This window comes from Musa acuminata, chromosome BXJ1-8, assembly GCF_036884655.1.
Source record: "Musa acuminata AAA Group cultivar baxijiao chromosome BXJ1-8, Cavendish_Baxijiao_AAA, whole genome shotgun sequence".
In the NCBI taxonomy this organism is placed as follows: domain Eukaryota; kingdom Viridiplantae; phylum Streptophyta; class Magnoliopsida; order Zingiberales; family Musaceae; genus Musa; species Musa acuminata.
Window position 1 is genome coordinate 1,380,201 of NC_088334.1, and position 25,593 is coordinate 1,405,793.

General features: G+C 40.2%; 4 protein-coding genes across 9 annotated transcripts; 3 read left to right on the forward strand and 1 right to left on the reverse strand.

Annotated features, from left to right (window-relative positions):
- Window positions 1-2,813: 2,813 nt before the first annotated feature.
- LOC135583533 (FHA domain-containing protein DDL-like) lies at window positions 2,814-10,205 on the forward strand. Of its 6 annotated transcripts, XM_065194496.1 has the most exons (14): window positions 2,815-2,954; window positions 3,192-3,388; window positions 3,493-3,573; window positions 3,743-3,838; window positions 4,128-4,722; window positions 5,581-5,615; window positions 5,825-5,891; window positions 6,340-6,397; window positions 6,608-6,700; window positions 8,975-9,089; window positions 9,164-9,211; window positions 9,319-9,364; window positions 9,477-9,547; window positions 9,837-10,205. In XM_065194496.1, the coding sequence occupies exons 5-14, from the start codon at window positions 4,153-4,155 to the stop codon at window positions 9,874-9,876; spliced, it is 1,143 nt and encodes a 380-aa protein (XP_065050568.1). In that variant the 5' UTR covers window positions 2,815-2,954; window positions 3,192-3,388; window positions 3,493-3,573; window positions 3,743-3,838; window positions 4,128-4,152; the 3' UTR covers window positions 9,877-10,205. The 6 variants fall into 6 exon arrangements, with proteins under 6 accessions (XP_065050570.1, XP_065050568.1, XP_065050566.1 ...); XM_065194498.1 differs by having other exon boundaries at window positions 2,814-2,954; window positions 3,192-3,573; window positions 4,080-4,722; XM_065194494.1 differs by having other exon boundaries at window positions 3,192-3,573.
- Window positions 10,206-11,832: 1,627 nt separating this feature from the next.
- Window positions 11,833-12,210, reverse strand: LOC135588857 (uncharacterized). The gene has a single exon (XM_065081207.1). It carries the CDS (start codon window positions 12,208-12,210, stop codon window positions 11,833-11,835), a length of 378 nt encoding a protein of 125 aa, XP_064937279.1.
- Window positions 12,211-13,435: 1,225 nt separating this feature from the next.
- On the forward strand, window positions 13,436-16,383 carry LOC135680526 (nucleoporin alm1-like). Its single transcript, XM_065194502.1, has 3 exons — window positions 13,436-13,879; window positions 14,424-14,558; window positions 14,662-16,383. Exons 1-3 carry the CDS (start codon window positions 13,493-13,495, stop codon window positions 16,240-16,242), a joined length of 2,103 nt encoding a protein of 700 aa, XP_065050574.1. The 5' UTR covers window positions 13,436-13,492; the 3' UTR covers window positions 16,243-16,383.
- Window positions 16,384-16,679: 296 nt separating this feature from the next.
- LOC135588858 (uncharacterized) lies at window positions 16,680-24,970 on the forward strand. Its single transcript, XM_065081208.1, has 12 exons — window positions 16,680-16,837; window positions 17,690-18,191; window positions 18,470-18,551; window positions 19,182-19,262; window positions 22,213-22,780; window positions 22,877-22,953; window positions 23,118-23,286; window positions 23,421-23,509; window positions 23,633-23,797; window positions 23,958-24,038; window positions 24,338-24,441; window positions 24,862-24,970. Exons 1-12 carry the CDS (start codon window positions 16,828-16,830, stop codon window positions 24,968-24,970), a joined length of 2,037 nt encoding a protein of 678 aa, XP_064937280.1. The 5' UTR covers window positions 16,680-16,827.
- The last annotated feature ends 623 nt before the right edge of the window (window positions 24,971-25,593 follow it).

Genomic DNA, 25,593 nt, shown 5'->3' on the forward strand with positions numbered 1-25,593 from the left:
CATGGATGAGTATAAGATACAAAGAGGCCTCTTTTTATATGTCTACAAAGCCCTTTTCATTCTTAATTATAAGATGGTTTTGGCTCTTTGCTTATCGGTAAGAGTGGGAGAAAACATATGGAATATAAGGATATCTCCTTTCTCTTTGCTCGAGTCAGACACATTGAGTCATAATTGAAGATATGGGGTCTAATCTCTTGATAAAAAATATAAGCTAATTGGTCTAACAAGTCATAATCAAAGTACAGAAAAATCACTCTTTTGATAAATACAAAAGAGGGATCCCAAGAAAAAGAATAAGCCTTAAGATAACTTCATTTCTTTTGGGTTGTTCTTATTTCTACATCTCGTTTTCAATTTAATGCAATATTATTAGTTTTTTTTATCAAAATCTGGTTATATCTAATTTACTGTTTTAATATTTTATTATATTGCTTGCAACATTTTATATAGAAAAAGTATATTACATTTGTAGCTGTCGGCTTAATCAGAGCCAAACTTGTTTTACAGAATCTCAGGTTTGTTGATAGTATTCATTACAGAACAAGAAGAAGTGATTGAATTGGTTGCATCAGGGAAGATATGGAATGCATGTTGATAACCATACGTACGTAAAATGAGCAAAATTGACTTGATAGGAGGAGAGTCGACTGCTGTAGCTCCTGTATGAATTGCTTAAAGTAATGGATTTAGCAGATGTTGTAGTTTATACTTAAGATAATTTTTATTAGGTGATATCTGTGCTGATATATTGGGCCTTTAACATAGAAAGGGCAAATGCATAAGAGTAAGATAATTGCCATATTTCCTTGGCACTTTGAGGATGTTTCTATTGAAGTTGATGTGCTAATGCATCATAATCGAACACTAGTTTTGCTACTGAGTTCTGTCATGGCTGAGATTTCTGTGTTATTTAATACTTTGATGTTCTCTGTTTTGATCATCCTCGCTTTTGCAATTGGTATTTTCTTGTTAGTGTGCTCTTGTGTTGCTGTTTGAATCTTCGTTTCAATTTAATCTTGTTTTGTTCTAAGTCTTTTTTGAATGTGAGATTTTCCTTGTATTCTTATCATAAAAAAAATAAGAGATCATTCTGCAACTACAGCAAAAATATTATGAACTTGAGGTAACTCTAGTGTATTAGAATCTGTCACTAAGAGATATATCCAACTAATATATATGTAGAGGTTAGGAAACACAGAGACCCAAGGTTTGCTTCTGTCAAATTAGGAGTAAGAATAATGTTAATGCAAAACTTGTATTTATCTTGGATAATCTTGGTATTACATAAATAAAACCATAGAAGCGCCAAAAATAAATTTCAATGTTTTGTAAGTGAATTTTCTTGGTGCTTCCTTCTCTTTTGGTGCTCTTCTCTAATTTGATCATCCTCTACTGGCTTTTGCAATTGGTATTTTTTTGTTAGTGTGCTCTTGTGTTGCTGCTTGATTCTTCGTTTCAATTTAATCTTGTTTTGTTGTAAGTCTTTTTTGAATGTGAGATTTTCTTGTTCCTTGTATTGTTATCATAAAAGAAAACAAGATGGGGTTTCATCTTTTCTTTCAGAAAATAAGGGATCATTCTGTATCTCCAGCAAAGATATTGTGAAGTGTATTAGAATCTTTCATGGAGAGATATATCCAACTAATATATATGTAGAGGTTAGGAAACACAAACACCCAAGGTTTGCTTCTGTCAAATTAGGAGTAAGAATAATGTTAATACAAAACTTGTCTTTATCTTGGATAATCTTGATATTACATTAATAAAACCATAGCAACGCCAAAAATAAATTTCAAGGTTTTGTAAGTGAATTTTCTTGGTGCTTCCTTCTCTTTTGGTGCTCTGATTTGAGCATCCTCTACTGGTTTTTGCAATTGGTATTTTCTTGTTAGCGTGCTCTTGTGTTGCTGCTTGATTCTTTGTTTCAATTTAATCTTGTTTTGTTCTAAGTCTTTTTTGAATGTGAGATTTTTTTGTTCCTTGTATTATTATCATAAAAGAAAACAAGACGAGTCTCATCTTTTCTTTCAGAAAACAAGAGATCATTCTGCATCTGCAGCAAAGATATTATGAAGTATATTAAAAATATATCCAACTAATATATATGTAGAGGTTGGGAAACACATAGATCCATAGGAGTAAGAATAATGTTAATATAAAACTTATCTTTATCTTAGATAATCTTTGATATTATATTAATAAAATCATAGCAGGACCAAAAATAAATTTGTAGGTTTTGTAAGTGAATTTTCTTGGTGCTTCCTTTTTTTTTTCTTTCTGAAAATTAATAATAAAGGTTATGCAATAATAAAACTGGATATTGAAGTCCTGTATTTTTTTAAGATATTTTACGCTTATTTGAATTCTCCTTTTTCTCCTCAAGCAATTTGCTTTTAGAAATTTATAAATTTAATAATAATAATAATAATTTTAGTTGAGCAGTTAAAAATTGAGTTGATTTATATTTATATTCATATTCATATTTTTTCTCTCTATATATTTTAAATATAAATAACTTCATAGCCATAACACACACAATCACACATACGCATATCCTTGTAAAATCTAAAAACATGTGAGCATACTATATCATAATTTTTCATTAATTAAAAATATAAAGTACATTTTTGTTGAGAAAAAAATCATTTTTATCACAAAAAATCAGAGGTATTTAGATATTTATTTTTCTTAATCAAATTAGTTACTGTCATCGATAATAAACCATGATAAGGGCAAATATGTCATTTTGAACATTGTTGGAATGAATTCGTAAAAGAACATTAAGAAAGAAAAAAAAAAACACTCAAATAGAAGCCCTAATTATTTGGTTCGGCGATTTCTCTTTGCAGCCTTCCTCTAAGCGGCCAACGGCGAGCTCGGGTGGGTACCTGTAGGCGGAGCTGCAGCTCTCTGCGGCAGATCCGTGGCGGTGAGCGGCCTCTCTGAAACAGGTACGGCGGCAGGAGCTCCCCTGATTGACTCCTCTTCGTCTTCTCGTGTCTTGGATTCAATCGATTCTTTTACTAAATTTTGGATCGCAGATGTAGGGATATTAGTTTTGCAGTTTCTGATTCTTGTCGGATCGATTAAAGTTCGCTTCTTGTTTCTCCGATAACTTCATTTTAGGATTCAGATGTGGTTTCTTTCTTCTTTCTTCTCTTCATTCACCTACCATAGTTTTGCTGCAGCTCAACCGGATGTCGATGAAGGACGCCATAAAGGACAGGCTCACTGTGCCGGACAATGTGCAGTGAGTGGTTCGAAGTCTCAGGGGGCCTCTTGATCAATCATCATCCGACGCCAATACAACTTTTAGCTCACGCTTTAGCCAACTCTCCAAGATAATTAGTTTGCTATTTTTGGAGAGACAATTCACCTGCAATTTGTATACAAAAATACTAATTAATCATTTTGAATAGTATTACTAGTCATATATTGATAGTTTTGTTTTGGTGTTCATATATGTATAAATCCCTTCTTCCTCGTAAGAATGCCCGCTCTGTTTCATTGGATGGCCGAGATGGGCCCCGTCTGGACCCCATGTTATCAATGCAAAGTGTAGGCCGTAAGGTAAGAATATGTGGTGGACGTTTTCGTTGTTCGTTCCTTAGTGGGCAAGAGTTTTGGGCTTCGGATACGGCCCAAATACTTAGGGATCCGACTTATTTATCGTACGGATCACCACCCCCCGATTTCTCGCCGTTTTAACCTCATCCTTCGCCGATCCATTTTGTTGCAGGAGCTTCGACCGCCTTCTCCCATGGCGACCCTTCTCCAAGCCCTACACTTCCTCGTCGTCTAGGGTTTCGTCCTCTCCCACTCCCGCGGCTTGCAAGTGAGTCTTCTTTCTGAGATCCCCCTGTTCTTGTCCATTGCTGATGTTTTCCCTCTCTTGCTCCCATTTCGGATTGCCGCAACGTTGGTTCTCTTTCTTTGGTTTCACTCAACTGGTTGCGGGAGTAGTACAGTGAAGATGCGAGCATGACTTTCATGGCTTCATGTTTCTGAAGTTTCTCTTGCTTTTTTTTCTCGTTCGATTGTTTTCGATTAGGGTTTTGTTCGTGCGGTTTAAACAGGGATTTGTGGGCTTAAAGGATCTTGAGCTCGAACCGATATCTTGGCAGGAGTTGTGGCTTCTATGTGGCAACGATGGCTCCAGCAGTGGAACGTCGGGAACATAAACGGCGGGTCTCATCTGATAGGTCTAGTTCTCCCGTTAGAGATCGTCGTTCCCCTCGTAGGAGGACCTCTCCTCGAAGAGAAAGATCGCCTGCTCCTCGGAAGAGCTCTCCTAGAGCTAGGTCACCGGCTAGAACTAATAGGGCTCGCTCTCCGGTCAAAGAAAACGTGCACGATCGCGCTAGGTCGCCTAAACGTGAGCGGCAGCATTCACCGGTCAAGGGTAGTGCCCCACGCTCACCATCACCACGAACCAAGCGCTTAAAACGAGTTCATGCTGAACGGGAGTCTGAGAAGTTAGCAGATAGAGAGCTCAGGAGGCATTCAGGCAGGGAAGATCATGATAAGGGGAGGTACAAAGAACGAGGGGAGATCAATGATATTTCAAGGGACAGTAAATCATCGAAAGAGAAGAATGATAGTGTTCCATCAAAATATTCAAGGCGTGATCATTCAGATTCCCCAGAGGGACGAAGCCATAGGAGCAGATACGGTTCCCGCTCCCCTACCAGACCTCCCAAGGCTGGTGCACGTGATGAGGTGCCTGGTGATATCTGCTCCTTGTTCTTCATTTTTGTTTTTAACTGCCAGCCTTGTTATTTACCCTATCGAGTTGCTATATGCACTAGTTGGTTCCATTCTTATTAACTGGATACCACATACTTTTGAATCTCAAGACTGTTGACATGATGAGTTAACAATCATATACTTCTGGCTTTGATGATGTTAGTATTTAATGATGCTCAGCATGAAGGCGATATCTGCAGTAGTTCGTAGGACCAGTGCAGTGTATCTGGAATGCTAAATTTATGTTTAATTGCTTGGTTCATGCTATAAACACTGGTTGTATGCAATTGTCCATATTTTGTAGTTTTTAGATTTACAGACTGTAAATTACCCTTTCCTTTTAAGAGTTTTGGATGAAGTACAGCAAGGTTGCATTCTAATTATTTCTTCTTTTCGTATAGCACAATTTGCAGTTAATGGTGGCCTCTTGTACTTCATGCAAACCATGTTTTTAGTCTCTTGAGTTCAACTATCATTGCACTATGGACCTGACAACATATTGGACACTCACATTTAACAAGGATTCTTCAATCATATATCATTCTTATGTCTATTTGGGCCCCTGTCCTGTAATATTTTTGAGAGATTCATCACATTCGATGTATCTTTAATGGAACTGAACTAAGGCTTTCTTATGACACTTATTTTTCCCCTTTGCTAATGTCCTTGTGTTATCTATATTATAGATTTATGCTACTCATTTTTATAGATTATTTAAAAGTCAGTTCATAAATCATGCTACTTAGTTTATGTTATTTCATTTATTTATAAATCAGTATAGAAATGTCTTTCCAATACCCACACTTTATGTTCTTAGCCATTTCATTTCAGGTGGGGATAAAACCGAAGACGGCAGAATACGAATGGTCAGTGTCTAGTTCAACTGATGAAACCTCCCTCTACCTCAATGTCTTTATTGTTTGTATTTGTCGGGAGATTGATTAATTATTTTTCTTGAGTTATTGGTTATAGCTTCATACATGGATTGGCTTAATAGTGAATACCCGATATTTGTTCCACCACACAGAGCATCCACAGTTTTGGCACTTGACTCAGGGAAAAAGTTTTCTTGCAGGGGAGATGAAAATGATTCAGTTGCAAAGATGAAGGCAGCTGAGCAGGCCCTGGAAGTGAAAGAAAAGGTCATCATCTTCATATGCAGTCATATTCATGCTACTTCATATAGTGCGTTAGTCTGCGGTACTTTGGATTAACCTGTACCTTGGTGAACTCTAGAGGACATTACTTTCATCAGACAAGGCTTGTCGTGATAAGAAGATAAACTTGCTGCAATATGAACATAAACTTGTTTTATTAATTTTATCTGGTTCTGGATTTGGGGGGTCTGTGATAAGTTTAGCCCATCTTATTTTCTCATGCAAGTAGATGTTTTCTCGCTGTTGTTGACTGTTGATTTTTCTCCATGTAGTTTGATGATACCCTTATGGGAAATATTCACTGTCAATTATTTTTTATCTCGGGCCTTTTTCATCACATGTCCCCATGCCCGGTATCATAGTGGTTGCTAATCCTGTGCATTTTTCCTAGTGCTTTATCATTTACATGTTTAATTATGTTTTTTTAATGTAGCAAAAACCATCATTTGAGCTGTCCGGGAAGCTTGCTGAGGAGACTAATCGAGTTAGAGGTATTTCATTGTTAGACTGATATCTCATTTAAACTTAAATTCTCAAATTTTGATTTGGATCCCCAAAAATTATGCCTTCATCTTTTTTCTTGAAAACATAAAATGAGATGTTTGCCTGCATCAACTATTTCCTTAGTGTATTTAGGCTAATGAATGCTAACTCACATTCTATTCTACATACATATTTATCAATCTCTTTTTGAATGTTAGGTGTAACTTTGCTATTCAGTGAACCGTCGGATGCTCGCAAGCCAGATGTAAGATGGAGATTATATGTTTTCAAGGCTGGGGAAGTGCTTAATGGTAATTTCAGTTTATATCAATCTATTTATGAATCTAATGCTCACTTTGACAGGAATGTGCATGATTATCCATCTGTTTTTTTCAGTTAAATGAAATTTATCGATCTAGTTTCCAAAGCAATGATTGACTATTTTATTAGTTCAAGTCTGGAGGACATTTTAATTCTTTGAATTTTTCTGTGACGTTTCCTCTTACCCTTGGAACATTATGCTGCCTTTTAGTTTCATTCTCAATTATACTGGCTTGTCTATTCTTTGTTTTTCTGAGCAAGTTGTTTCGATGGACACTGGAACCTTGTTGAGAAAAAAAATATTGATGCAACAATTGTCGTTGAATCCCTGAATTAATTGAGGGTAGTTATTCTAACGTTTTATGATCTTACTTTATTCATTTGCCTACTTCCAAGAAAGCAGTAGTAGGAGATCTCTGTGATTTAAAAAGCACTAGGCGCTAAAAGGTGCCAAGGCCCAAAAACGCCCGAGGCGCTAGGCGCTTGCTCGAGCGAAGCGATGCGCTAAAAAATATATATATATATATATATAATTAATAAATATAATTATGTAAATAAAAAAAATATGTTATTAAATTAAGAAATCGGGTATAAAATCACAATGTCACATTAATAAAAAGTCTTAAAAATCAAAACAATTAAATTTTACATCAAATCTATTGAGTTGCTCTGTACACTTGTCATTTATTTTGAAACCTAATAATAATTTTAAATAAAAAAATAATAGTATTAAAATTAAAATAATATATTATTAATCTAATAAATAAAAAAAATATTATTATTAGTATACAGTTAGCAGTATACTGTTAATATATTGTTAACAGTGTAGTGAGAAAAGTGAGAAGAGTGAGAAGACCGAGGTTGTTGAGGCAACGACGGCGGTAGTAGGCGACAGCTGGAGCGGGAGCGGCGACAGCAGTGGTGAGCGACGACAGCAGCGACGAGCGGCGATTGAGGCAGCGAAGAGTAGCGACAGTAGCGGTGAGCAGCGATAGTGGAGGAGAAATCTCGGTGGCAAAATTGCGAGTGTTAGGGTTGGGGAAGTCGAGGAAATCACAAGAGGGAGCTTGATATCGGTGATTTAGTTAGTTCGGTTGCCTGGTTTAACCCAGGCGCTCGCCTGAAGCGCCTGGGCTCGGGCGAGCGCCTAGGCGATGCCTCTTTGAAGCACGCCGCCTGGAAATGAAGCGAGGTGCTCGCGCCTCGCCTCGCCCGAGCACCTAGACGAGCGCCCGAGCACCTATTGTAATCACTGGCAGATCTATGTGTAAAATTTGATCGTGATGGTTGAAATTGCTTGTTTGGTACGTGAAAGCATAAGATGAATTTTTCTAAGCGCTACTATTGTTACTGGATTTGAATTTGATCAGAGAAATGATTATTCTAATATAAGTATGAAACTCTAGTAGTACTCTTGAGGGGTTTCTTGAGCAGTGGTTCAAACAATTGGGAGAAGTGCATGAAGTGTCAGGACATGGTAGTGCAAGTTCCAAGTTAATCTTGAAGTGTATGTGAGATATATCTAGGATGTAAAAGCAACATATGGTATGTTTGTTTCATTATGGATAATCAGTGGATCTGAGTTATGAAACCAGATATAAGCTGCTCTGAATCAATCTTTGGCCTTTAAAGTATTTTTTCCAGAAAAATATTTGAATATCTAAAGTCACATTCTCAAAGATCCTATGTTTGTCCTTTCACACTGCTGGCAAATTCAATTACTTACCATGCTTCAAACCATTTTCAACCCTTAAGTGCACACAATCCAATCTCCAAGTAAGACCATGTGACTCATCTCATCTATTCCCCATTGTTTCTGCTATTCTTTGCTCCATTTCAATTGTGGCATCATGTTGCTGCAGCCATAACTTGTTAAAACCGTCCACTTATTGTTCTAAAAGTCAAATGAAAAGACATTTTCTTTGTTGAATGTAATTTTCATCCATGAAATCTGAGCCACAGAAGTCTCTTACGATACTCTAACAAAATGAGAATGTAATATGAAAGTCAACTGTTCTCGAGGTTGGATTGACCATTCAAAAGGTTTTAAGTCTTATGATTGTCCAGTCATGTTCCTTGTTTAATATGCTGTTGCTACTGTTTGTGCATATAAACTGCCTTTATTTTACTGTAACTTCTGTTGTTTATAATACTTATTGCCTAGTCCTGGAGGCCTTGGAAGTTTGAAAAGACTTGTTAAATTTGTTTAGTTCGTAGTGCTATTCTGTTGAACATAAATTGCTAAGGAGTTGTCTGATCAACAGAGCCTCTTTATTTGCACCGACAAAGTTGCTACCTTTTTGGTAGAGAAAGGAGAGTGTCAGACATTCCAACAGATCATCCATCTTGTAGCAAACAGCATGCTGTTATTCAGTATAGGTTAGATTTTTGCTTGATTGTATTAGTCGATGATGCCATGAGATCTCTTGAATCCACATAGTTTCTCTTTTCAGGCTTGTAGAGAAGGAGGAACCAGATGGTTTAATATCAAAAGAAGTAAGGTAATATGGTGAAAAAAATAGTTTGGTTTTTACTAGCTGCATCGTTTGACACTTGATTCATTGCTGATAATAAAATTTTTTTTATCATTGGATGTGTAAACTATTAGGCCTTATCTGATGGACCTTGGGAGTACAAATGGGACTTTTATAAATGTAAGAATTTGCCACTACTTTAGCTTTTCTCATTTGTTCAAAACTTACATAACCAAGTCCAAAACTCTCTCTCTCTCTCTCTCTCTCTCTGTTAATTTGGTGTCTTGTGCAGGATAATCGCATTGAGCCGCAACGGTATTATGAACTTTTTGAAAAGGATACGATTAAGTTTGGTAATAGCAGGTATAACTTTGGTTTTGCAAGAGTTTATTAGGACATGCATGCATTCCTTTCTCTGTGGAAGCATTGAACTCATTTAAGATCTCCAATTATTAAATGTTGATGTTAAATCTTGTTAGTTCTTTATGCACTATAAGCTCAAACAATGATCACTAGATGTACACATGTTGTCGTACTTGTGTTCCAAATTTTATTTTATTGCAAGTGTGCTTGATTGTTAGACCCAAACACCAAAAATGGATCTACTTGTGATCATTATCTAAAATGTGCTGATCTATTGATGTGTATGCAGCCGGGAATATGTATTGTTACATGAGAACTCAGCCGGGTGAGTGCTCTCTCTCGGGTTGGAAGGAAAATTCCCAAGACAAGCATGTGTTGACTGCACGCAAAGGATATTCCAAGTAGTCGAAGTTGCTGCATGTGGTCAACAACTAGTTTAGAGCACCCAAATGCTTCTGTTTTGGTCTTAGTGGTGGCTTAACCGTATTGGGTTTGCAAAATTCATAATGCTTTTAATGTGCACTATTGTGATCATTCCAAGATCTTCTTCGGATGAGCTAATTTTATACTTGAGAGGAAATGATGCTGACTATGCTTCTCCAATGCCCTCCTCTGTAAGTCGCAATGTGGTTAGAAAATTTTCACATTTTCAATCTCATTTCTTTCTTATTGCTCTTTGGCTAAAGAGAGGTTTTGTTTGTTTTTGTAAATGTCCTTAAAGCGGCATCAAAGGGCAGGGACCTACCACCGTCCAAAACAAAAAGGAGGAGTAAGAGGGGAGGGGGATGTTACTGAATGCACTCGGTCTCTAATTGGGACTCCCATTTTCTTAGGATCTCAATTCTCCGTCCATCCACTCTTTAAATCCGTGGCTAAGTACACAACAGCATCGGTCCCATATTTACCTCGGCACGGTTATGGGTCAGCAATATTCGTGAATGCACTCGACCCCAACTCATCTAGACCACTTCTTGTTTAGGCTGTCGACCCATCTTTAAGCGGACTCATATATCTGCCTTTATTTATCTCTAGGATACAATAACACGTCCATCCCCCGATCGGAAGCCCTCTCGGGAGTGCAGTGCTCCGATTTCATTCAGCGACGGTGGATGACGGCGTCCGGTAGTTGTCAACCTTTCTTGTTGGTCGCTGGTTCTCCTCGGGATACGTCCGAGTTTGCGCACCCTATCAGGCGGATACATCTTTCACCGTTGGGTGTCATATCATTTCCAGGTTTCTTCCATTTGTTCTCTCTCTAAAGCTATTATCATTCATCCTCCATGTTCAGATGAGTCTACATCGATAGAATTTATTTTCCTGACGCGTTGATGGAATTGACAAATATGACCAATTTACTCTTGATTTTGTATTCACTGCGATTCCGGAGGACGACAAGTCCTGTGATTCGGGCTGTCTGTCTGTCTGTGGGGTGAGTCAACCTCCTGCTGATGCTCTTATCGCTCCACACTTGTCCTACTCTTTTCGATAAGATTCTTCTTATTCGGAACAACACTCCCCCTCCCTTATCCTATGCGGGCAAATCCATGGTGGGGCCCTGACTTGGTCTTTCTCCTCCCTATTTATTACTCGTATGGCCGCCTTCTTCATGCGCGCGCGCGAGAGAGAGATAACGGAAAGCTATCGTGTAGGATCATTAATTTATATTTATATTAAAAATCTTGTAGGATCATTAATTTCTTGTGATAATTTATATTTATCACAGTGTTGATTTTGCCATGAAGTCCCGTCGGTCGTTCGTGGGAAACGTAGCCGCCTCCTGCTCTCTTCGCATGCTTCTTCGCATGCCCCCTGCAGGTTCCTGTGCTTCCAGTCCTCGAATCTGTACTACTTTTGTTTCTTCCACTTTTACTTCGTGGGTTTATACATACCATTCATTGATGGACAGCGACGAGACCCAATATCTTCTGTACCCATTTTGCTCATGCATGAGTTTCTTGTGGTTTTGAGTGTTTATGGATTATTTTACTTCATCTTATTTGCTCATCATCTCTTGTCATCTTCCAAAGCCTAGTCACATCCTTCCACAGAAATTTTCTTAGTACGCAGCTCAAGCTCATGAGATGCAGTAAGTATGTTTTTTTCTTTTAGGTGAAGAAACAAAATGCATGGCAGCATTAGATATACAAAAGCTGCTAATGAACAACATCGACAGACCTTTCTTGTTGCCAAAAAAAGAAGAAGAAGAAGAAGAAGAAGAAGAAGAAAAGAAACTTGAACGAGAAAGAATAATGTGTCTATACATATATTTGCATGGTGATGAAGTTTTATCTGGAACCAATGTTGTTGACCTCGGACTCGGCATCTTCCGGTATACTCCGCAGGCTCGGTCTCCATTGCCGTCCTCGGCCCTCGACATATGATCGACTTCTGCCCATGATACGGCTTAGCACTCGGTGGACATCCACTCCCTGCATGTCAGCTCGGGACATCAGTTCCTCCCACTGCTTCTTCGTGATCTTGATCTTAACCAGGGAAGATGATGCACCTCCATTCTCCCGTCTCAGTAATGACTTTTGTCTGAGCTTCTCTAATGCCGTCTTCGCCACTCGATCGTCGCGCCGAGGACTGCCGGAACCCATCGTGTCCCAACCCTCCTCGTCGACCCATGTCATTCCAGGTTGGTGGTTAAGGCAATTCCCCATCTTTCTTCTTCTTCTTCTTCTTCGTTTGCTCAGTTCGCTCGGTTCTAACTACTCTTCGGTTTCTCTCCGTGCAGTGTCCATCGCGTTGCATGTCAAGTACTATATAGGAGGGGAAGAATTGAAGCTTTCTCGGATAAGATCGATCTCAGACCGAGAAGAAGAAAGAGTCACAACTGCTCATAGCCTCCATGACGACCAACGTGGGTATATTAACCCCTTCAACTTTTGCGGTGAGTTTGGCCGCCGTTGGATATGGACCGGAGGCTGCTGGAGGTTGACGGGAAATCTCGATCGTGTTGTGAATGCATGGAATCAAAACACAAGTTACGTTGATTTCTCCTGGTGGAAGTTTGAATTCACCTTGGTAGAGAACGAACCTTGACGGTACGTATTCGATGGATGCCTAGCAATGAAACAACACATTGTTAACGTGTTTAATGCCAAGTAATTGGCCTCTTGAAATCAACTCCCTTGACCATAACTCCTCCAAGCAAACAGGATGCGGTTGACCATGCCGACGTTGGTACGAAATATCCCTCCTATTTTGGAGTTCTCCAGTACCATTGACGCGACAACCCACGCAGATAAATCACGCACGACTCACCCTGCCTTCCTATTGGGCCGACAGTGGGACCTATCTTAGGGTTCACCATGGTCCTCTCGGGCAACAACTAAATCAGGTGTGTATCGTGCGTACGTTTCTCGGCGGAACGTGGGTCCCGCGCGCATGACGTCGCGTAGCTCGGTGGCACGTGACGACGTGGCCACGCACCTGCCTCCACCTCGGATTCCTTTTCCCGCTCCCCCGACGCCATTTTAAACCCGACCCTCCACCCGCTACAGCAAACAGCTGTCCCTGCGAATTCCAGCCCGACACGTACACATGAACGGGGAGATCTATCTAATTCCATAAATATCCCTCTATCGTAGTGTGGCCTTCCACACTCGATACTCATATTTTTTGTGGTAGATGATATCGAAATCCATCAACGTATCTTTAAGCTCGAATAATGACCAAATATTTCTTAGGATACGATGTTGATGGACATGTCATATTTAATTTATGTGACATATTTACAATTAGACATTTGGGAGCAATTTTAGCATTTATAATGCAATTTTCTAATTTTATTGGCAATTTGGGCAATCGAGTAATTTCGCTCCAAGAATTCATGTGTATATTTGGATAGGCGTTTCCAACAGCGCCGTCGCATCGCCAAATCACTCTGCTCTCTCTCTCTCTCTCTCTGTCTGATGCGATCGGAGTGACGTGCTTGTGACGATGCCGACCTCCGCCGCTGCCGACGGCCTCCCGAGGAGTCTGACTAGCAAAGCCCTGCCGTCGCCACCCGATTCTGGTCTTCGCCAGGCACGGAAGCCCTACCCCGGCTGCCGCGTCCGCAACCCCGCGTTCCCCGGCGCCGCTGTCCGGACTCGCCTAAGAAAGGGCGGCACCGCAGCCGGCGGGAGGAGGAGTGGCCCCGGCACCCCATTTCTTCGGTGGAAGTTAAAGGAACCCCCCCCGCCGAAGCCCGTCAACGAGGTCGGCGATGTCCGCCCCGGAGCTGGGCCTCCGCGCATGTCGGCGAGGAAGCTCGTGGCTGGAATCTGGCACCTGCAGCCTCTGCGTGATGGCAATGGCAGCCGACGACCTCCTCCTGGTCTCGAGGTATGGCAGGATCAAGATTCCACTAGAGCTCCTTTTTCTGCAGTGGAAGGTGGCTTGATTCTTGGTAGAGGCTCACATATTGATGCCATATTACTTGTCTCAAAAGTCTACCCTTTTCTTTTTCTTGCTCATTCCGTTCAAAAACCTCCGATCTTTAGCATCTTTTCAGGATCCCCTCAGACGGAGAAGAAAAGGGTTTGCTACCATTCTTGATGCTTGAAGGGGTTGGGGGGTCTTTCGTGTACCAATTTGTTCTTGGATTCTTGCTATTTTCGTCAAATCTGCAATGATTCGATGACAAACACTTTGATCAGGTTAACATAGATCCAAAAAGCTTAAGCTTTTAGGAAATGACTCGATGCACATTAGCTTCCAAGAGTCTAGGTCGTAAAGTTGGCTTGGCCATGAATTTGATTGAAGGTTGAAAGGTGCAGGTCCATTAACAGTGTGTTTGCTTTTAATCTTCAACATGTTATACTGCACTTCGCATGCTTGAAAAATGTTTGATGTTCTCTGTTCTGCTTCTCTCTTTTTGACTGTGCAGTCTGTTCCTCAGCATCAACGAGATCGGCTGCTTTGTAATCCCCATGGCGCTGACCTGCATGCTAATAAGAATAAAAAGAATGGATCTGTCGGTCCAGTCTCAGTTCTAAGTCCCAGATATGGCAATGTTCTTAAGGTATATCTTCGTTCTTTAGACTGGTCGAATTCCTAACCCTTCTCTCGGTTTCTTGTTTTTTCCGGAGATAATGAATTTTGTTTGTGTCATCCATGTAAAACAGCTCTCTGGATTTCCCAATTCTGTAACGGAGAATGCAACTAAATGGGATCCTGAGAGCTCGATGACATCGGAGGAGGTCTTCCGGTTCTATGGTCAACTGAAGCTTCTTGAAGCTCAGGAATTGAACACAGATACACTCGTTAATTCCCTTCGGACCGAGCTCGAAAGAGCTCGTGCCCGCATCATTGAACTCGAGACCGAACGGAGGTCAGCAAAGAAAGAGCTGGATCGATTCTTGAAAAGGGTTGCCGAGGAGAAAGCGTCATGGCGAAGCAGGGAGCACGAGAAGGTCCGGGCTATGATCGAGGCGACGAAGGCTGATCTCCACAGAGAGAGGAAAAAGCGACAAAAAGCAGAGATCGTTCGTGCCAGGCTGATCGATGAGCTTGCTGAAGCCAAACTAACCGCGAAGCAGCTCCTGCGTGACCGTGAGAAAGAACGCCGAGCTCGCGAGCTTTTCGAGGAGGTCTGTGATGAGCTTGCGAAGGAGATCGGGGAAGACAAAGCTGAGATCGGAACGCTGAAGATGGAAGCATTGAAGATACGAGAAGAAGCTGAAGACGACAAGAAGATGATGCAGATGGCAGAGGTATGGCGCGAGGAAAGGGTTCAGATGAAGTTAATCGAGGCAAAGCTGATTCTCGAGGAGAAATATTCACAGCTGAGGGAACTGCGAGCGGAGTTGGAAGCATTTTTGTCTACGAGCGCAGCTGCTCACTCCGACTTTGCATCAGTGCGAGAGGCAGAGCTGCTTAAAGAACAAGTGGACCTGGCAAATACTGAAGGGATGGAAGAATTCTCTTACCAGCCGCCACCTGCTTCGGAAGACATCCATGCTGTCTTCGAAGAACTCCAACCAAAACAAGAATCCCATGAGAGAGACATCGAACCTTGCTCTGGTCGTAGCCCTGAAAGCCATGACACCGCGAGTCCAGAGACAGATGCCTTTCTGGAGCATCCCCCGGAGCAGAACGCACATGAGTCGGTAGATAGCAAGGATGATGTAGAAGATGATAGTGACCGGGAGAAAGTGAGTCACGCCGAGGAGCGAGGTTCGAGCAACTCGCATGTTGGGATCGAACCATCCGTCGATGATTGCTGCAAAGAAAGCTATGCTTCGGTGAGCGAAACAGAGTCGAAGGAGAACAGACAAGACAAGGTAAACCAAGAAGAAACCATTGAAGTCTCCTCTGCAAATGCAAAATCAAGAAAGATGATGGCATCTTCGATGTGCAAGCTTTGGAGATCGTCAGCGCGCGATCTCGTTGACGACCTCTTGAGAACATCGGATGAGGTGAAACCAGGCAGGTTGTCTAATGGAAGTCTAGCCTCGTACCATGACGAGGTATGCGAGAAACTCTCGATCGAGCGCACAACCGGAAGGCTGTCAAATGGTAATAAGGTCTCCGATGACACTTTGTCTCCCGGTATCGGACCGGGAGGAGCTGGTTCGAGTCCGGCAAAAGGGTGCACCGAACGGCCACGAAGCAATCAGAGGCACAGTTTAAAGGCAAAGCTGATGGAGGCAAGGATGGGGAGCCAAAAGATTCAGCTGCGTCATGTCCTAAAGCAGAAGATGTAACATATTCGAAGAGTGTTCATGTTCTCTCCGCTGTTGATCGTTGAGTCAAACTTTGCTGCAGAGTCTTTGCCTCGGTCGCAAAGTCAAGCTTCGTTTAGAACTTGTAATAACGCATTTCTGTCTGCTACTCCCGTTGAAATTTCTCGGCTTGCGAAGCGTTGACTTCCGATGCCGATATGAAAGGGTGAGAGAAGGACCAGAAGGGCCCCACGCGACGACCATCATCGAGCTGTATCTGAAACACGTGATTCGCCACGTGGGGGTGACGCATGCACACACGTCTGAATCCCAATGGCGAAGCAACGGACCCGTCGGAGAACCGTGTACGCCATCTCGGGTCAACGATTTGACTGCCCGGTTCAAACCGGACCGCCTCTAGACCAGGCTACCAGCCATGCGGGATCGAAGCGGCCCAACTAAGCCGGCCATCAATTGAGGCGGCCTTTCGGCCACGGTTCTCGTGTCTAGGGTTTCCGCGTTCGGACCTCTCCGGTTGGGTGTGTGTGTATATATATAGAGGTAGAGAGGCCTTCATTTCGGTGCTCAAGGGTTTCTTGTGATTGCTTCCTGTCCTCCGGCGCGACAATGGGGAGACGTAAGTCCATCTTTTTCTTCCTTCTAGTCTCTATTTCGGGGTCGATTTTGTCGAACGTTGCTTCATGCTGCTTCGATCCAAGTGAATCGAAGTAGATGGAATGCGCTATTTGGGATTTGCTTAAGGGTAGTTGAATCGATTTTATTGGTTCTAACATGTTAATTTATTGTATTCCCATGTTTGTGGTTTCCATCCATTCTACTTGTAGATGCTCCTTCTTTTTATGATGATTATGATCGTTTCTTATCCTTTTTTTCGTATTAGCTTTTAATTTAGATTTGATTATGGCTGTTGTATAACATTGCGCATATTTCTTGCTAAATGTTTCGTTCGTTTCAATTTTCGTGTAGGATCGTAGTCTATTTGTTATTTTCCGCCTTAATAGATCGTGGCCTGTCAAGAAAAATCGGTGGAATGGATCATAGATTCCAAGTTTCTTATTGTCTTGATGGAATCACAAATTTTACATTTTGATGAAAGCATGTGCTTTCCTAGGGTTGACCTAAATCATTGATTTTGAACATCATATTTTACGGACCATGCTTGTTGTCATTTTATAGGTTGCAGAGATCAAAATAGCAAAAAAGGTATAATTAGTGTATTTGTTTTTTGAGTCGAGCTTCTTTTTAATTATAGAGACAAACATTTGAACTTGCAATGACAATTCTATAGATGAATGGTTTTTATCAAAGAAATCGGTTGTCATATTTACCATATGTAGACTTGTTGGTACGGAGAGCTTAAGTATCTAATTGTTATACCTATGTTCCTTCAGAAATACAACTTTTTTTTTTTTTGAGATTTTTCTTACTTGGGTTGTAATATGATTTGCTTTGATGGTTGTCCATACAGGTCCTGCACGATGTTATCGTCAGATTAAGAATAAGCCATATCCAAAGTCAAGATACTGCCGTGGTGTTCCGGACCCTAAGATCAGGATCTATGATGTTGGAATGAAGAAGAAAGGAGTTGACGAGTTTCCCTTCTGTGTTCACCTGGTTAGCTGGGAGAAGGAGAATGTATCTAGTGAGGCTCTTGAAGCTGCACGCATTGCGTGCAACAAGTATATGACAAAGTTTGCTGGGAAGGATGCTTTCCACTTGAGAGTCAGGGTGCATCCATTCCATGTTCTGCGTATTAATAAGATGCTTTCCTGTGCTGGAGCTGATAGGCTTCAGACCGGGATGAGAGGTGCCTTTGGGAAACCACAAGGAACATGTGCCAGAGTGAACATTGGTCAGGTTCTTCTGTCTGTTCGTTGCAAGGATAACAATAGCAACAATGCACAAGAAGCCTTACGGCGTGCCAAATTCAAGTTCCCTGGCCGTCAGAAGATAATTGTCAGTGGAAAGTGGTATGTTGGAAACTGCTCAGTTAAAATTACTATGCAAACTAATGCATCTATGCTCTATAACATTTTTCAGACCCAATGTCAGACTGTAGGTATTCGACAAGCAAAACTAATTTTTTCTATTGGGATCACTTGGTATTGAAATGCATAGATCTAGGTCTGAGTGTTGGAATTTTCATTATATGTGACATTTACTTTAGGACTTTGTTTCTCATTTCCTATTCTTTGAACTCCTATGCAACATATGCTTTCATGGATTCTGACATACAAGTACATATCAGGGGCTTTACTAAATTTACCCGAGCCGACTATATGAAGTTGAAGACTGAGAACAGAATCGGCTCAGATGGTGTCAATGCCAAGGTATGTTGCATTTCTCAGATTAGCTGGCAATAGCTAGACTGCATTGGCTCCTGTGACCTTTGTAACATTATCGTCATTTGTAGTTCTCTATGGTCAGACATGCCATCTGACACACCAATCACATTTTGTGTTGTTTGTCTATATAACTCATTTGCCAAACTTATTTGTCTCATGCATTTGTCGTTCCTCCACGACCATATGAAATATGAAGTATAATTGCTTAAGGTATAGTTAACTATCGAGCAGAAATCAATTTCTCCTAATGTCCTTGTGTATCTTGGACTGAGGCTTCAGGCTGGTTTTTGTTTGGTCCTTGTTGAAAGTGGGTTCAAGATTGATTCTCTAGTGAGTTGGCCTGAGTCAACAAAGGCGGTTTGCAACTTTCACAACTTTCATCTGAATCGGCAAAAGTTGGCTGGCTGGGTGGTCTGACATCTGTTGGACATCAAACCCATTTTGACAATTGATAACACTGGCTGGACATTTGTATAATTTTGTGTGTTACCTTTGAACATGCCATTCTCCTTTGGACTTGCATAATATTGGAGAAAGATTTTTGTACGTTGGGCAAAATTTATTCATGATATGTTTTATCCGAAATAATGTTTGCATTGATCTCTGGTGGTGCAGCTACTCGGATGGCATGGGCCGCTTGCTCGCCGGCAACCTGGAAGAGCTTTCTTACCTCCTGCAGCAGCTGCAGAAGCTTCTTAGATTGTCAGCGCCTCTTAGCTTATATACTGTGTGTGCTTAATATGAAGGATGCTTGCGTGAGAGAATAGGTCTATATGGAGAGTATGTTTCTTCGTTCAGCTGGTTTATTATTATGTTCTCACTGACATCGATCACTTCTTGTATCTGTTATTCAAAGACAGTTCAACTTGGGTTTCCGTGCCTATTAAGTAAATTATTGGAGTTTTGCTGTGATCGAAATCTATCTTAGATAAAGCTAAAGACGGTATTCTGTTTGTCACAATCTCAATCGTTGGTTTCTATGTTCCGTATAAATGGGGGATTCTACGTTGATCATGAAACGATTTCTGCGATGGGACAGAAGACATACATGAATTAAATTTTCCAAGGATTAAATGTAAAGCGATAAAATCTTCCACCGCCTTTTCCTAACCGATGTGTACATCCTCCTCCTCCTCATCGGCGGCGTCGGTAAATAGGACAGTGTATGTATTATTACTCAAAAGACTTAAATAATAATAAAAAGTAATAATAATAGCATTTTCAGCAAGAATTCATATGTAAAAAGTGAATGTTTATCGAGAGGGATAAAGAGAAAAAAACAAAAGGAAAGGAAAAGTAATAGGAGGAGGAGAAAGAAAAAAAAAAACTTTTGGTAAGAATTCCTATTTAGAAGGTCAATTTTTATCAAGAGCGATAAAGAGGGAAAAAAAAAAGAAGAGGAGGAGAAAAATAAGGAAAATGGAGTAGCTGTGAATTGTTTCTTGTTCCTCTATCTCTATCGATTCTATTTCTTTGAAAAAATCTTACACAAAAATTGATATCCCATAAGATCGCATAATGTATTTATGATAATATTATAAATAATAATATATATACTATCATGTTAGTTATGGACGTTATTATATCTATGTATCGATAGGATTAGTCGGGTGATTTTCTATGAGAATTAATAAACCATAGACAATCAGATATACTATTCCATCGTGTAGCATAATTCCTCTCCATTATTTATTGAGGGAGTTGAATAAAGAGATGCGTCTCCAATATCTTCCAGCAATACTAGATAAGAGATAATACTGCGTCTTGTAGCATGATTCCTCTCCCTCATCCGAAGGGAGTTGAGTTATTTCGAGAGTTTGAACTTAATCATTATTGATGATGATGTATAATTATATTAAAGAACATTGGCTCATGATGATATATGATTATATCAAAGAATATTGTCTTGTGCTAATCGACTATATTAGTCTTTGATTAGAAAAAAAATCCTAATTTAATGGTTTTCTCATAATTTCTTGGTAATATAATTATATTTAAATAAGAATAATATATATATATATATATATATATTGTAAATTAATAAACATTTTAGGTTGTAAAGATGAAGAGTTGAATTTTTTTTTTTATTGAAATCCATCATGGAATTACTTTGTTGCTTTTTAGAAAGAAGTTAGTTGATTTTGAATGACTTATAAAGAAGCAAGTTGAAATGTTAGATTGGGTATCTAAACTTTAAGATTAGAGCAAAATAATATCATTTATATATATCTTTTTTTATCACCAAAATAAATAATGAGATTGAGGTTCTTGATCTTACGAAATATTTGTTAGACCCAAATTGCTCACACGACATATTATGTCGATAAATCAATAATTTTCAACCCATAACGATAAGATTGTTTTGGACCTTTATCAATCGATTACGCTCGAGTTTTAATCGTATCAAACTATACATAGGTATGCTAGTCGATATACCTACATTTACGACGTGCGTACTATCCGAAATAGATTGGTTCATGTACTATATAGTTAATCGACGAACCAGTACATACATTCGCTCTGTACCATATCGGACAGTATTATATATTTAAAATATTATTAAATAATTCATAAATTTATAGTCCCTTTTTTAATTTTTGTTGATACTATCTATGTTCATGTATAATATACTTAAATTTTCATATTATATTTACTTATTCAACAAATTGTTATGTGCTATCATTCATTTCTTTTCCTTTTTTTTCCTCTTTTTACAGGACATTTGTGTTTATTTTATTATGTTTCGAATCACAACATGATTTAAATCATCAAGGACATCCTGGATTGAGGTTAGACAAGGCATGGGAGAGCATTGGATCAAGGAGAAAACATATTTGGACTAATTAGAGATGTAAATGTAATTACAAATATCGAAGGATTAAATGGCAAAAGGATAAAATAATAAGGAGGAAGAAAAAGAAAGAGAAACAAAAGGAAAGATAAACAAGTAGAGATGCACAACCTTCCTTTGATTTTTCATTACTTATTACTTCGTTTGGAAATAAAAATCATATTTTATCGGTGCATTACTTAATAATGCGTATGTTATGTGCGACATATTAGTGTTTGATAAGTTTATTTTGATATCATATATTCGCCATTTTCTCTATAATAATAATAATAATAATATTATTATTATTATTATTATATATATATATATATATATATATATATATGGTAATTATTTATTCAACACATTATTATTTACCATTCATTAAATTTTTCTTCCCCTTCTCGTTTGGCCATTTCATTATTTTTCGAGTTGAGCATTCATCGATCATTTTTGGATTTTATGTATATGGAAGGAAGAACGTAAATGATTTAAGAAAAATCTTTTAAGTATGAGATGTATTTATTTATTTTATGAATCATAATAAAACCAACCTCCAATTCTCATTATCGATTCATGAACTCCAAATGTGCGGTTTCAATCAATCATATCAGGACATGACATCACCGACTCCCTTCTTCTACTTCGTCGTCGTCGTCGTCGTCCTATGAAGATCTCTGTCCTCCCCCCGTCGCGCTAGATCGAGGTTAGCGTCACCCGAAATCCCGTCCGGGTTCATCGGAACCCCGATTTCTTCGAGGTCGCCGTCGCCTGTTGAGGATCTTCGGGGTCCGATTTTGGGTTCCGGGAATGCAGAGCTCCCGTGAAAGCTCTGATGGCAACGGAAGCGAGGCCTCCACCTCGAGCAGGTACCGCCTTGTCTTCCCGCCCGCCCGTTTCATCGAGTCGCCGCTTTCGGCCACTCTGGAGCGCCTGGGAGCCTCGTTGGCGAGGCCGGGCCGTTCGGAGAGCGATAGCTCCGTCAGAGGTCAGCTACGAGGCCATTATTCCGGCAGGATCGATGAGTCCACCACCTCTACGAGCAGCGGCGATGGCCACTCGATAGGGATGGTCTGGTCGGACTCTCCGGACGGGCGGAGCGCGGGTTCGCGAAGTTCTGATGGTGTTTCGAGCCCGATGGTTGGTTCTTCGTCGGGAAGTGATGGTGTGGCTCGACAGGCGGCTTTGTCATCTTCCTCTATGCCGACGTCTGCCTCGTCCTCTGGTAGCATGAGCACCGAGGGTGAGCTCAATGACACAGCAGATAATTTTATGAACATACTAATCCAGAGATCCGAGGTACAGGATTTAGCGAGGTGGATCGAACGCGTGCTGCCATTCTCGCTGTTGCTTTTGATAGTCTTCATCAGACAACATTTTCGAGGTATGTGTGGTTGCTTTTGACAGTCTGAACCATCAGACCAACAAAAGCTTTTCCTCGTTCTCTATCTAATGTTGTGTTTTGCATGGGACCTGACAGATCTCTTCGGCCCAATCTGGATCGCTGCGGTGATGGTCAAATCCAATGACATTGTGAGGGCACAAACTGCTTTAGAGGTTTGCTATTCTAATGTGTTTTGCTTGGGACGCCCCTCAAGAGTATTCGATCTATTTAGGTCATATCAATGCATTAACAATAAGCTCATGAAATGCTTTACGTTAAGAATAAGAAACTCGACATTCGAAGGTCGAACCCATACATGAGGAACTGTTGTGTGCAGGGGGGGCGAAAAGTATACGTGCTTGCTGGGATCACGCTGGCCTTCATAATTCATGTATACGGAGTGTACTGGTGGCACAGGAACGATGATCTTCTATACCCGCTGGTCATGATTTCCCCAAAAGGAACTCTGGCCTTTTGGCGTGCCTTGTTCATCATCCTGGTCAATGGTACCCTCCTCCTTCTCCTCCTCCTCCTCCATTATGTCGTCATGGCTTTCATCAATGTGCTTATGGGATGTAGGAAGTAGGGATAAGGGCTTATAGTGGGCGGGGGTTGACTTCTCTTGGTGTTCACCTTTTAGACACGATGGTGCGCCAAGTTGCTATGGCTGTGAAGTGTATGGTCTTGATGCGTTACACAAGCAGTAGAAGCAACGATCATCGTATGCAGGTAGGTAATGTGGCTTGCTTCATCACCCGTCATCGAGTATTGTACGAATAGTGTCTGCAGAAAATACCGTCGGCTACCCCATAGAGAAAGAATACTGACGGTCGCTTTTCTCTTCTTCACCAGGGGAAGATATTGACGGTCGTCGAATACTTCCTACTGCTGTATCGGTTTTGGTTGCCATCTCCCGTTTGGTATCGGTTCTTCCTGGACAAGGACCATGGAATCAGCTTTTCATACCTCATCGCTGGGCTCTACCTCCTCTTCAAGCTGACATCGGCTTCAGAGAAAGTACGTTCTTCTTCTCTTTGTTTGTGGGAAGAGCTCACAGGGTGAGCTTTCTGGTCTCACTGATGCAACTTAGGGTGGTGCAAATCCTGGCAAGCTAGCTTATGTTACCTTTATTCTGAGGCTCAGGCCTTGTTTCATACGATCAAGTCGATGATTTCAGGTTCAGCTAGTCTTTGCTGCGTTGAAGGCACTATCAAGAAGCGAAGGAGATGATGGGGGATCGTATGCGACAACCGAACAGGTAATAATCTTAACTTGTCTCAACCATCTGAAAGTGCTGTTTGTGTATTTGCGATTCGTTCTTTTCCAAATGCTTCATTACCACGAATTGGTTCTTGTTGTTCTCATATGGAGACATCGATTCCGGCATGACCATAAGACACATAATTAGCTGTTGGATTTGGATCGATAGCTTACTTGACTGGGAAGAGATACATACATACATACAAACTCTTGCGATTGGACTTTCCTCCGTTTCTATCTGCATGCCTGGTTTTGCATAGAGCAACAATGCATTTACATATCCTGGAACTTACGCAGGTAAACGAAGCCGGTGATCTTTGTGCCATTTGCCTCGACAGAATGCGTGCTCCCGTCGTGCTTCACTGCGAACACGTATTCTGCGAAGACTGCATCTCTCAATGGTAATAATACCTCTACTACGTCCTATGATCGATCACCTTTCTTACCATGCTATTTGATAGAAATGCTATTTGATAGAAATAATTGAAGAAGCTTTATTATAGAAATGAAATAGCTTTAGCTTGAATCTATTAACATGTTCCCTCTCTTATTTATACAAATTAGGAGGAAGGATTTCCCTAACAGAATAGAGGATTTTCCTCAACAGAATAGAGAAATTTTCTCGTATAGTTAAGAAAATCTTATCTTCTATCACTATTATCCCGTACAAATGCTTCATGAGGTAGAGATGTACGTACTTACGAATTATGCTTGTCTTCAACAAATCTATGGCCTTCTATCTCTCTCTCTCTCTCTCTCTTTCGAACAAGTGCTATGTACAAGTAATGGATGTTGACTTGATGTCACACTTTTTATTTCAGGTTCGAGAGAGAACGAACGTGCCCCATTTGCAGGGCACAGATTAGACGACCGGCAGCCCTCCGGTCGTACGCGGATGGCTCCACAAGCTTGCTCTATCAGCTGTTCTAACTCTGAACCTCGACAAGCTACCCATATCATTGTAATGGGTGTATATGTGCCAACTGCAGAGAATTTTACAAGGGTAGGAGAAAGATCAGCTCGACGGCATATATATATATATATATATATATATATATATATATATATATATATATACGGCTTTTTTTATCATCATGTAATTATATTTTGAGGATTTAAATTTTATCTATATTTTTTATTAAGTTTTTTTTAGATGTTTCTCAATTCGTATTACTAACATTAATCATCTTATCTATTCTATTATCTTCCTAACTTTTTTAAGCATATATTTGTACCATCTTAAATGATACTTAGTTATTCATGAATATAAATATTTTTTATTTTTTTTTATAATTTTAGATAAATTATATATATATATATATATATATATAATTTTGAACTTACAAATGGTAATTCCTGAAGGAATTAAACAATACATGATGCACACTGTAAGCAGCAATTGTAAACAACCATTTGGACATCCATCCGCATGCTTAATGAAGGATGCCAACGGCCCGTCAACCACACGCAGATATAGTTAGTTTCTAGAAAGAGTTGGGGAAGAAATTGTCGTCTCTAGAAGAATTGGGGTAGAAATAGTCAAATGTCAAAAT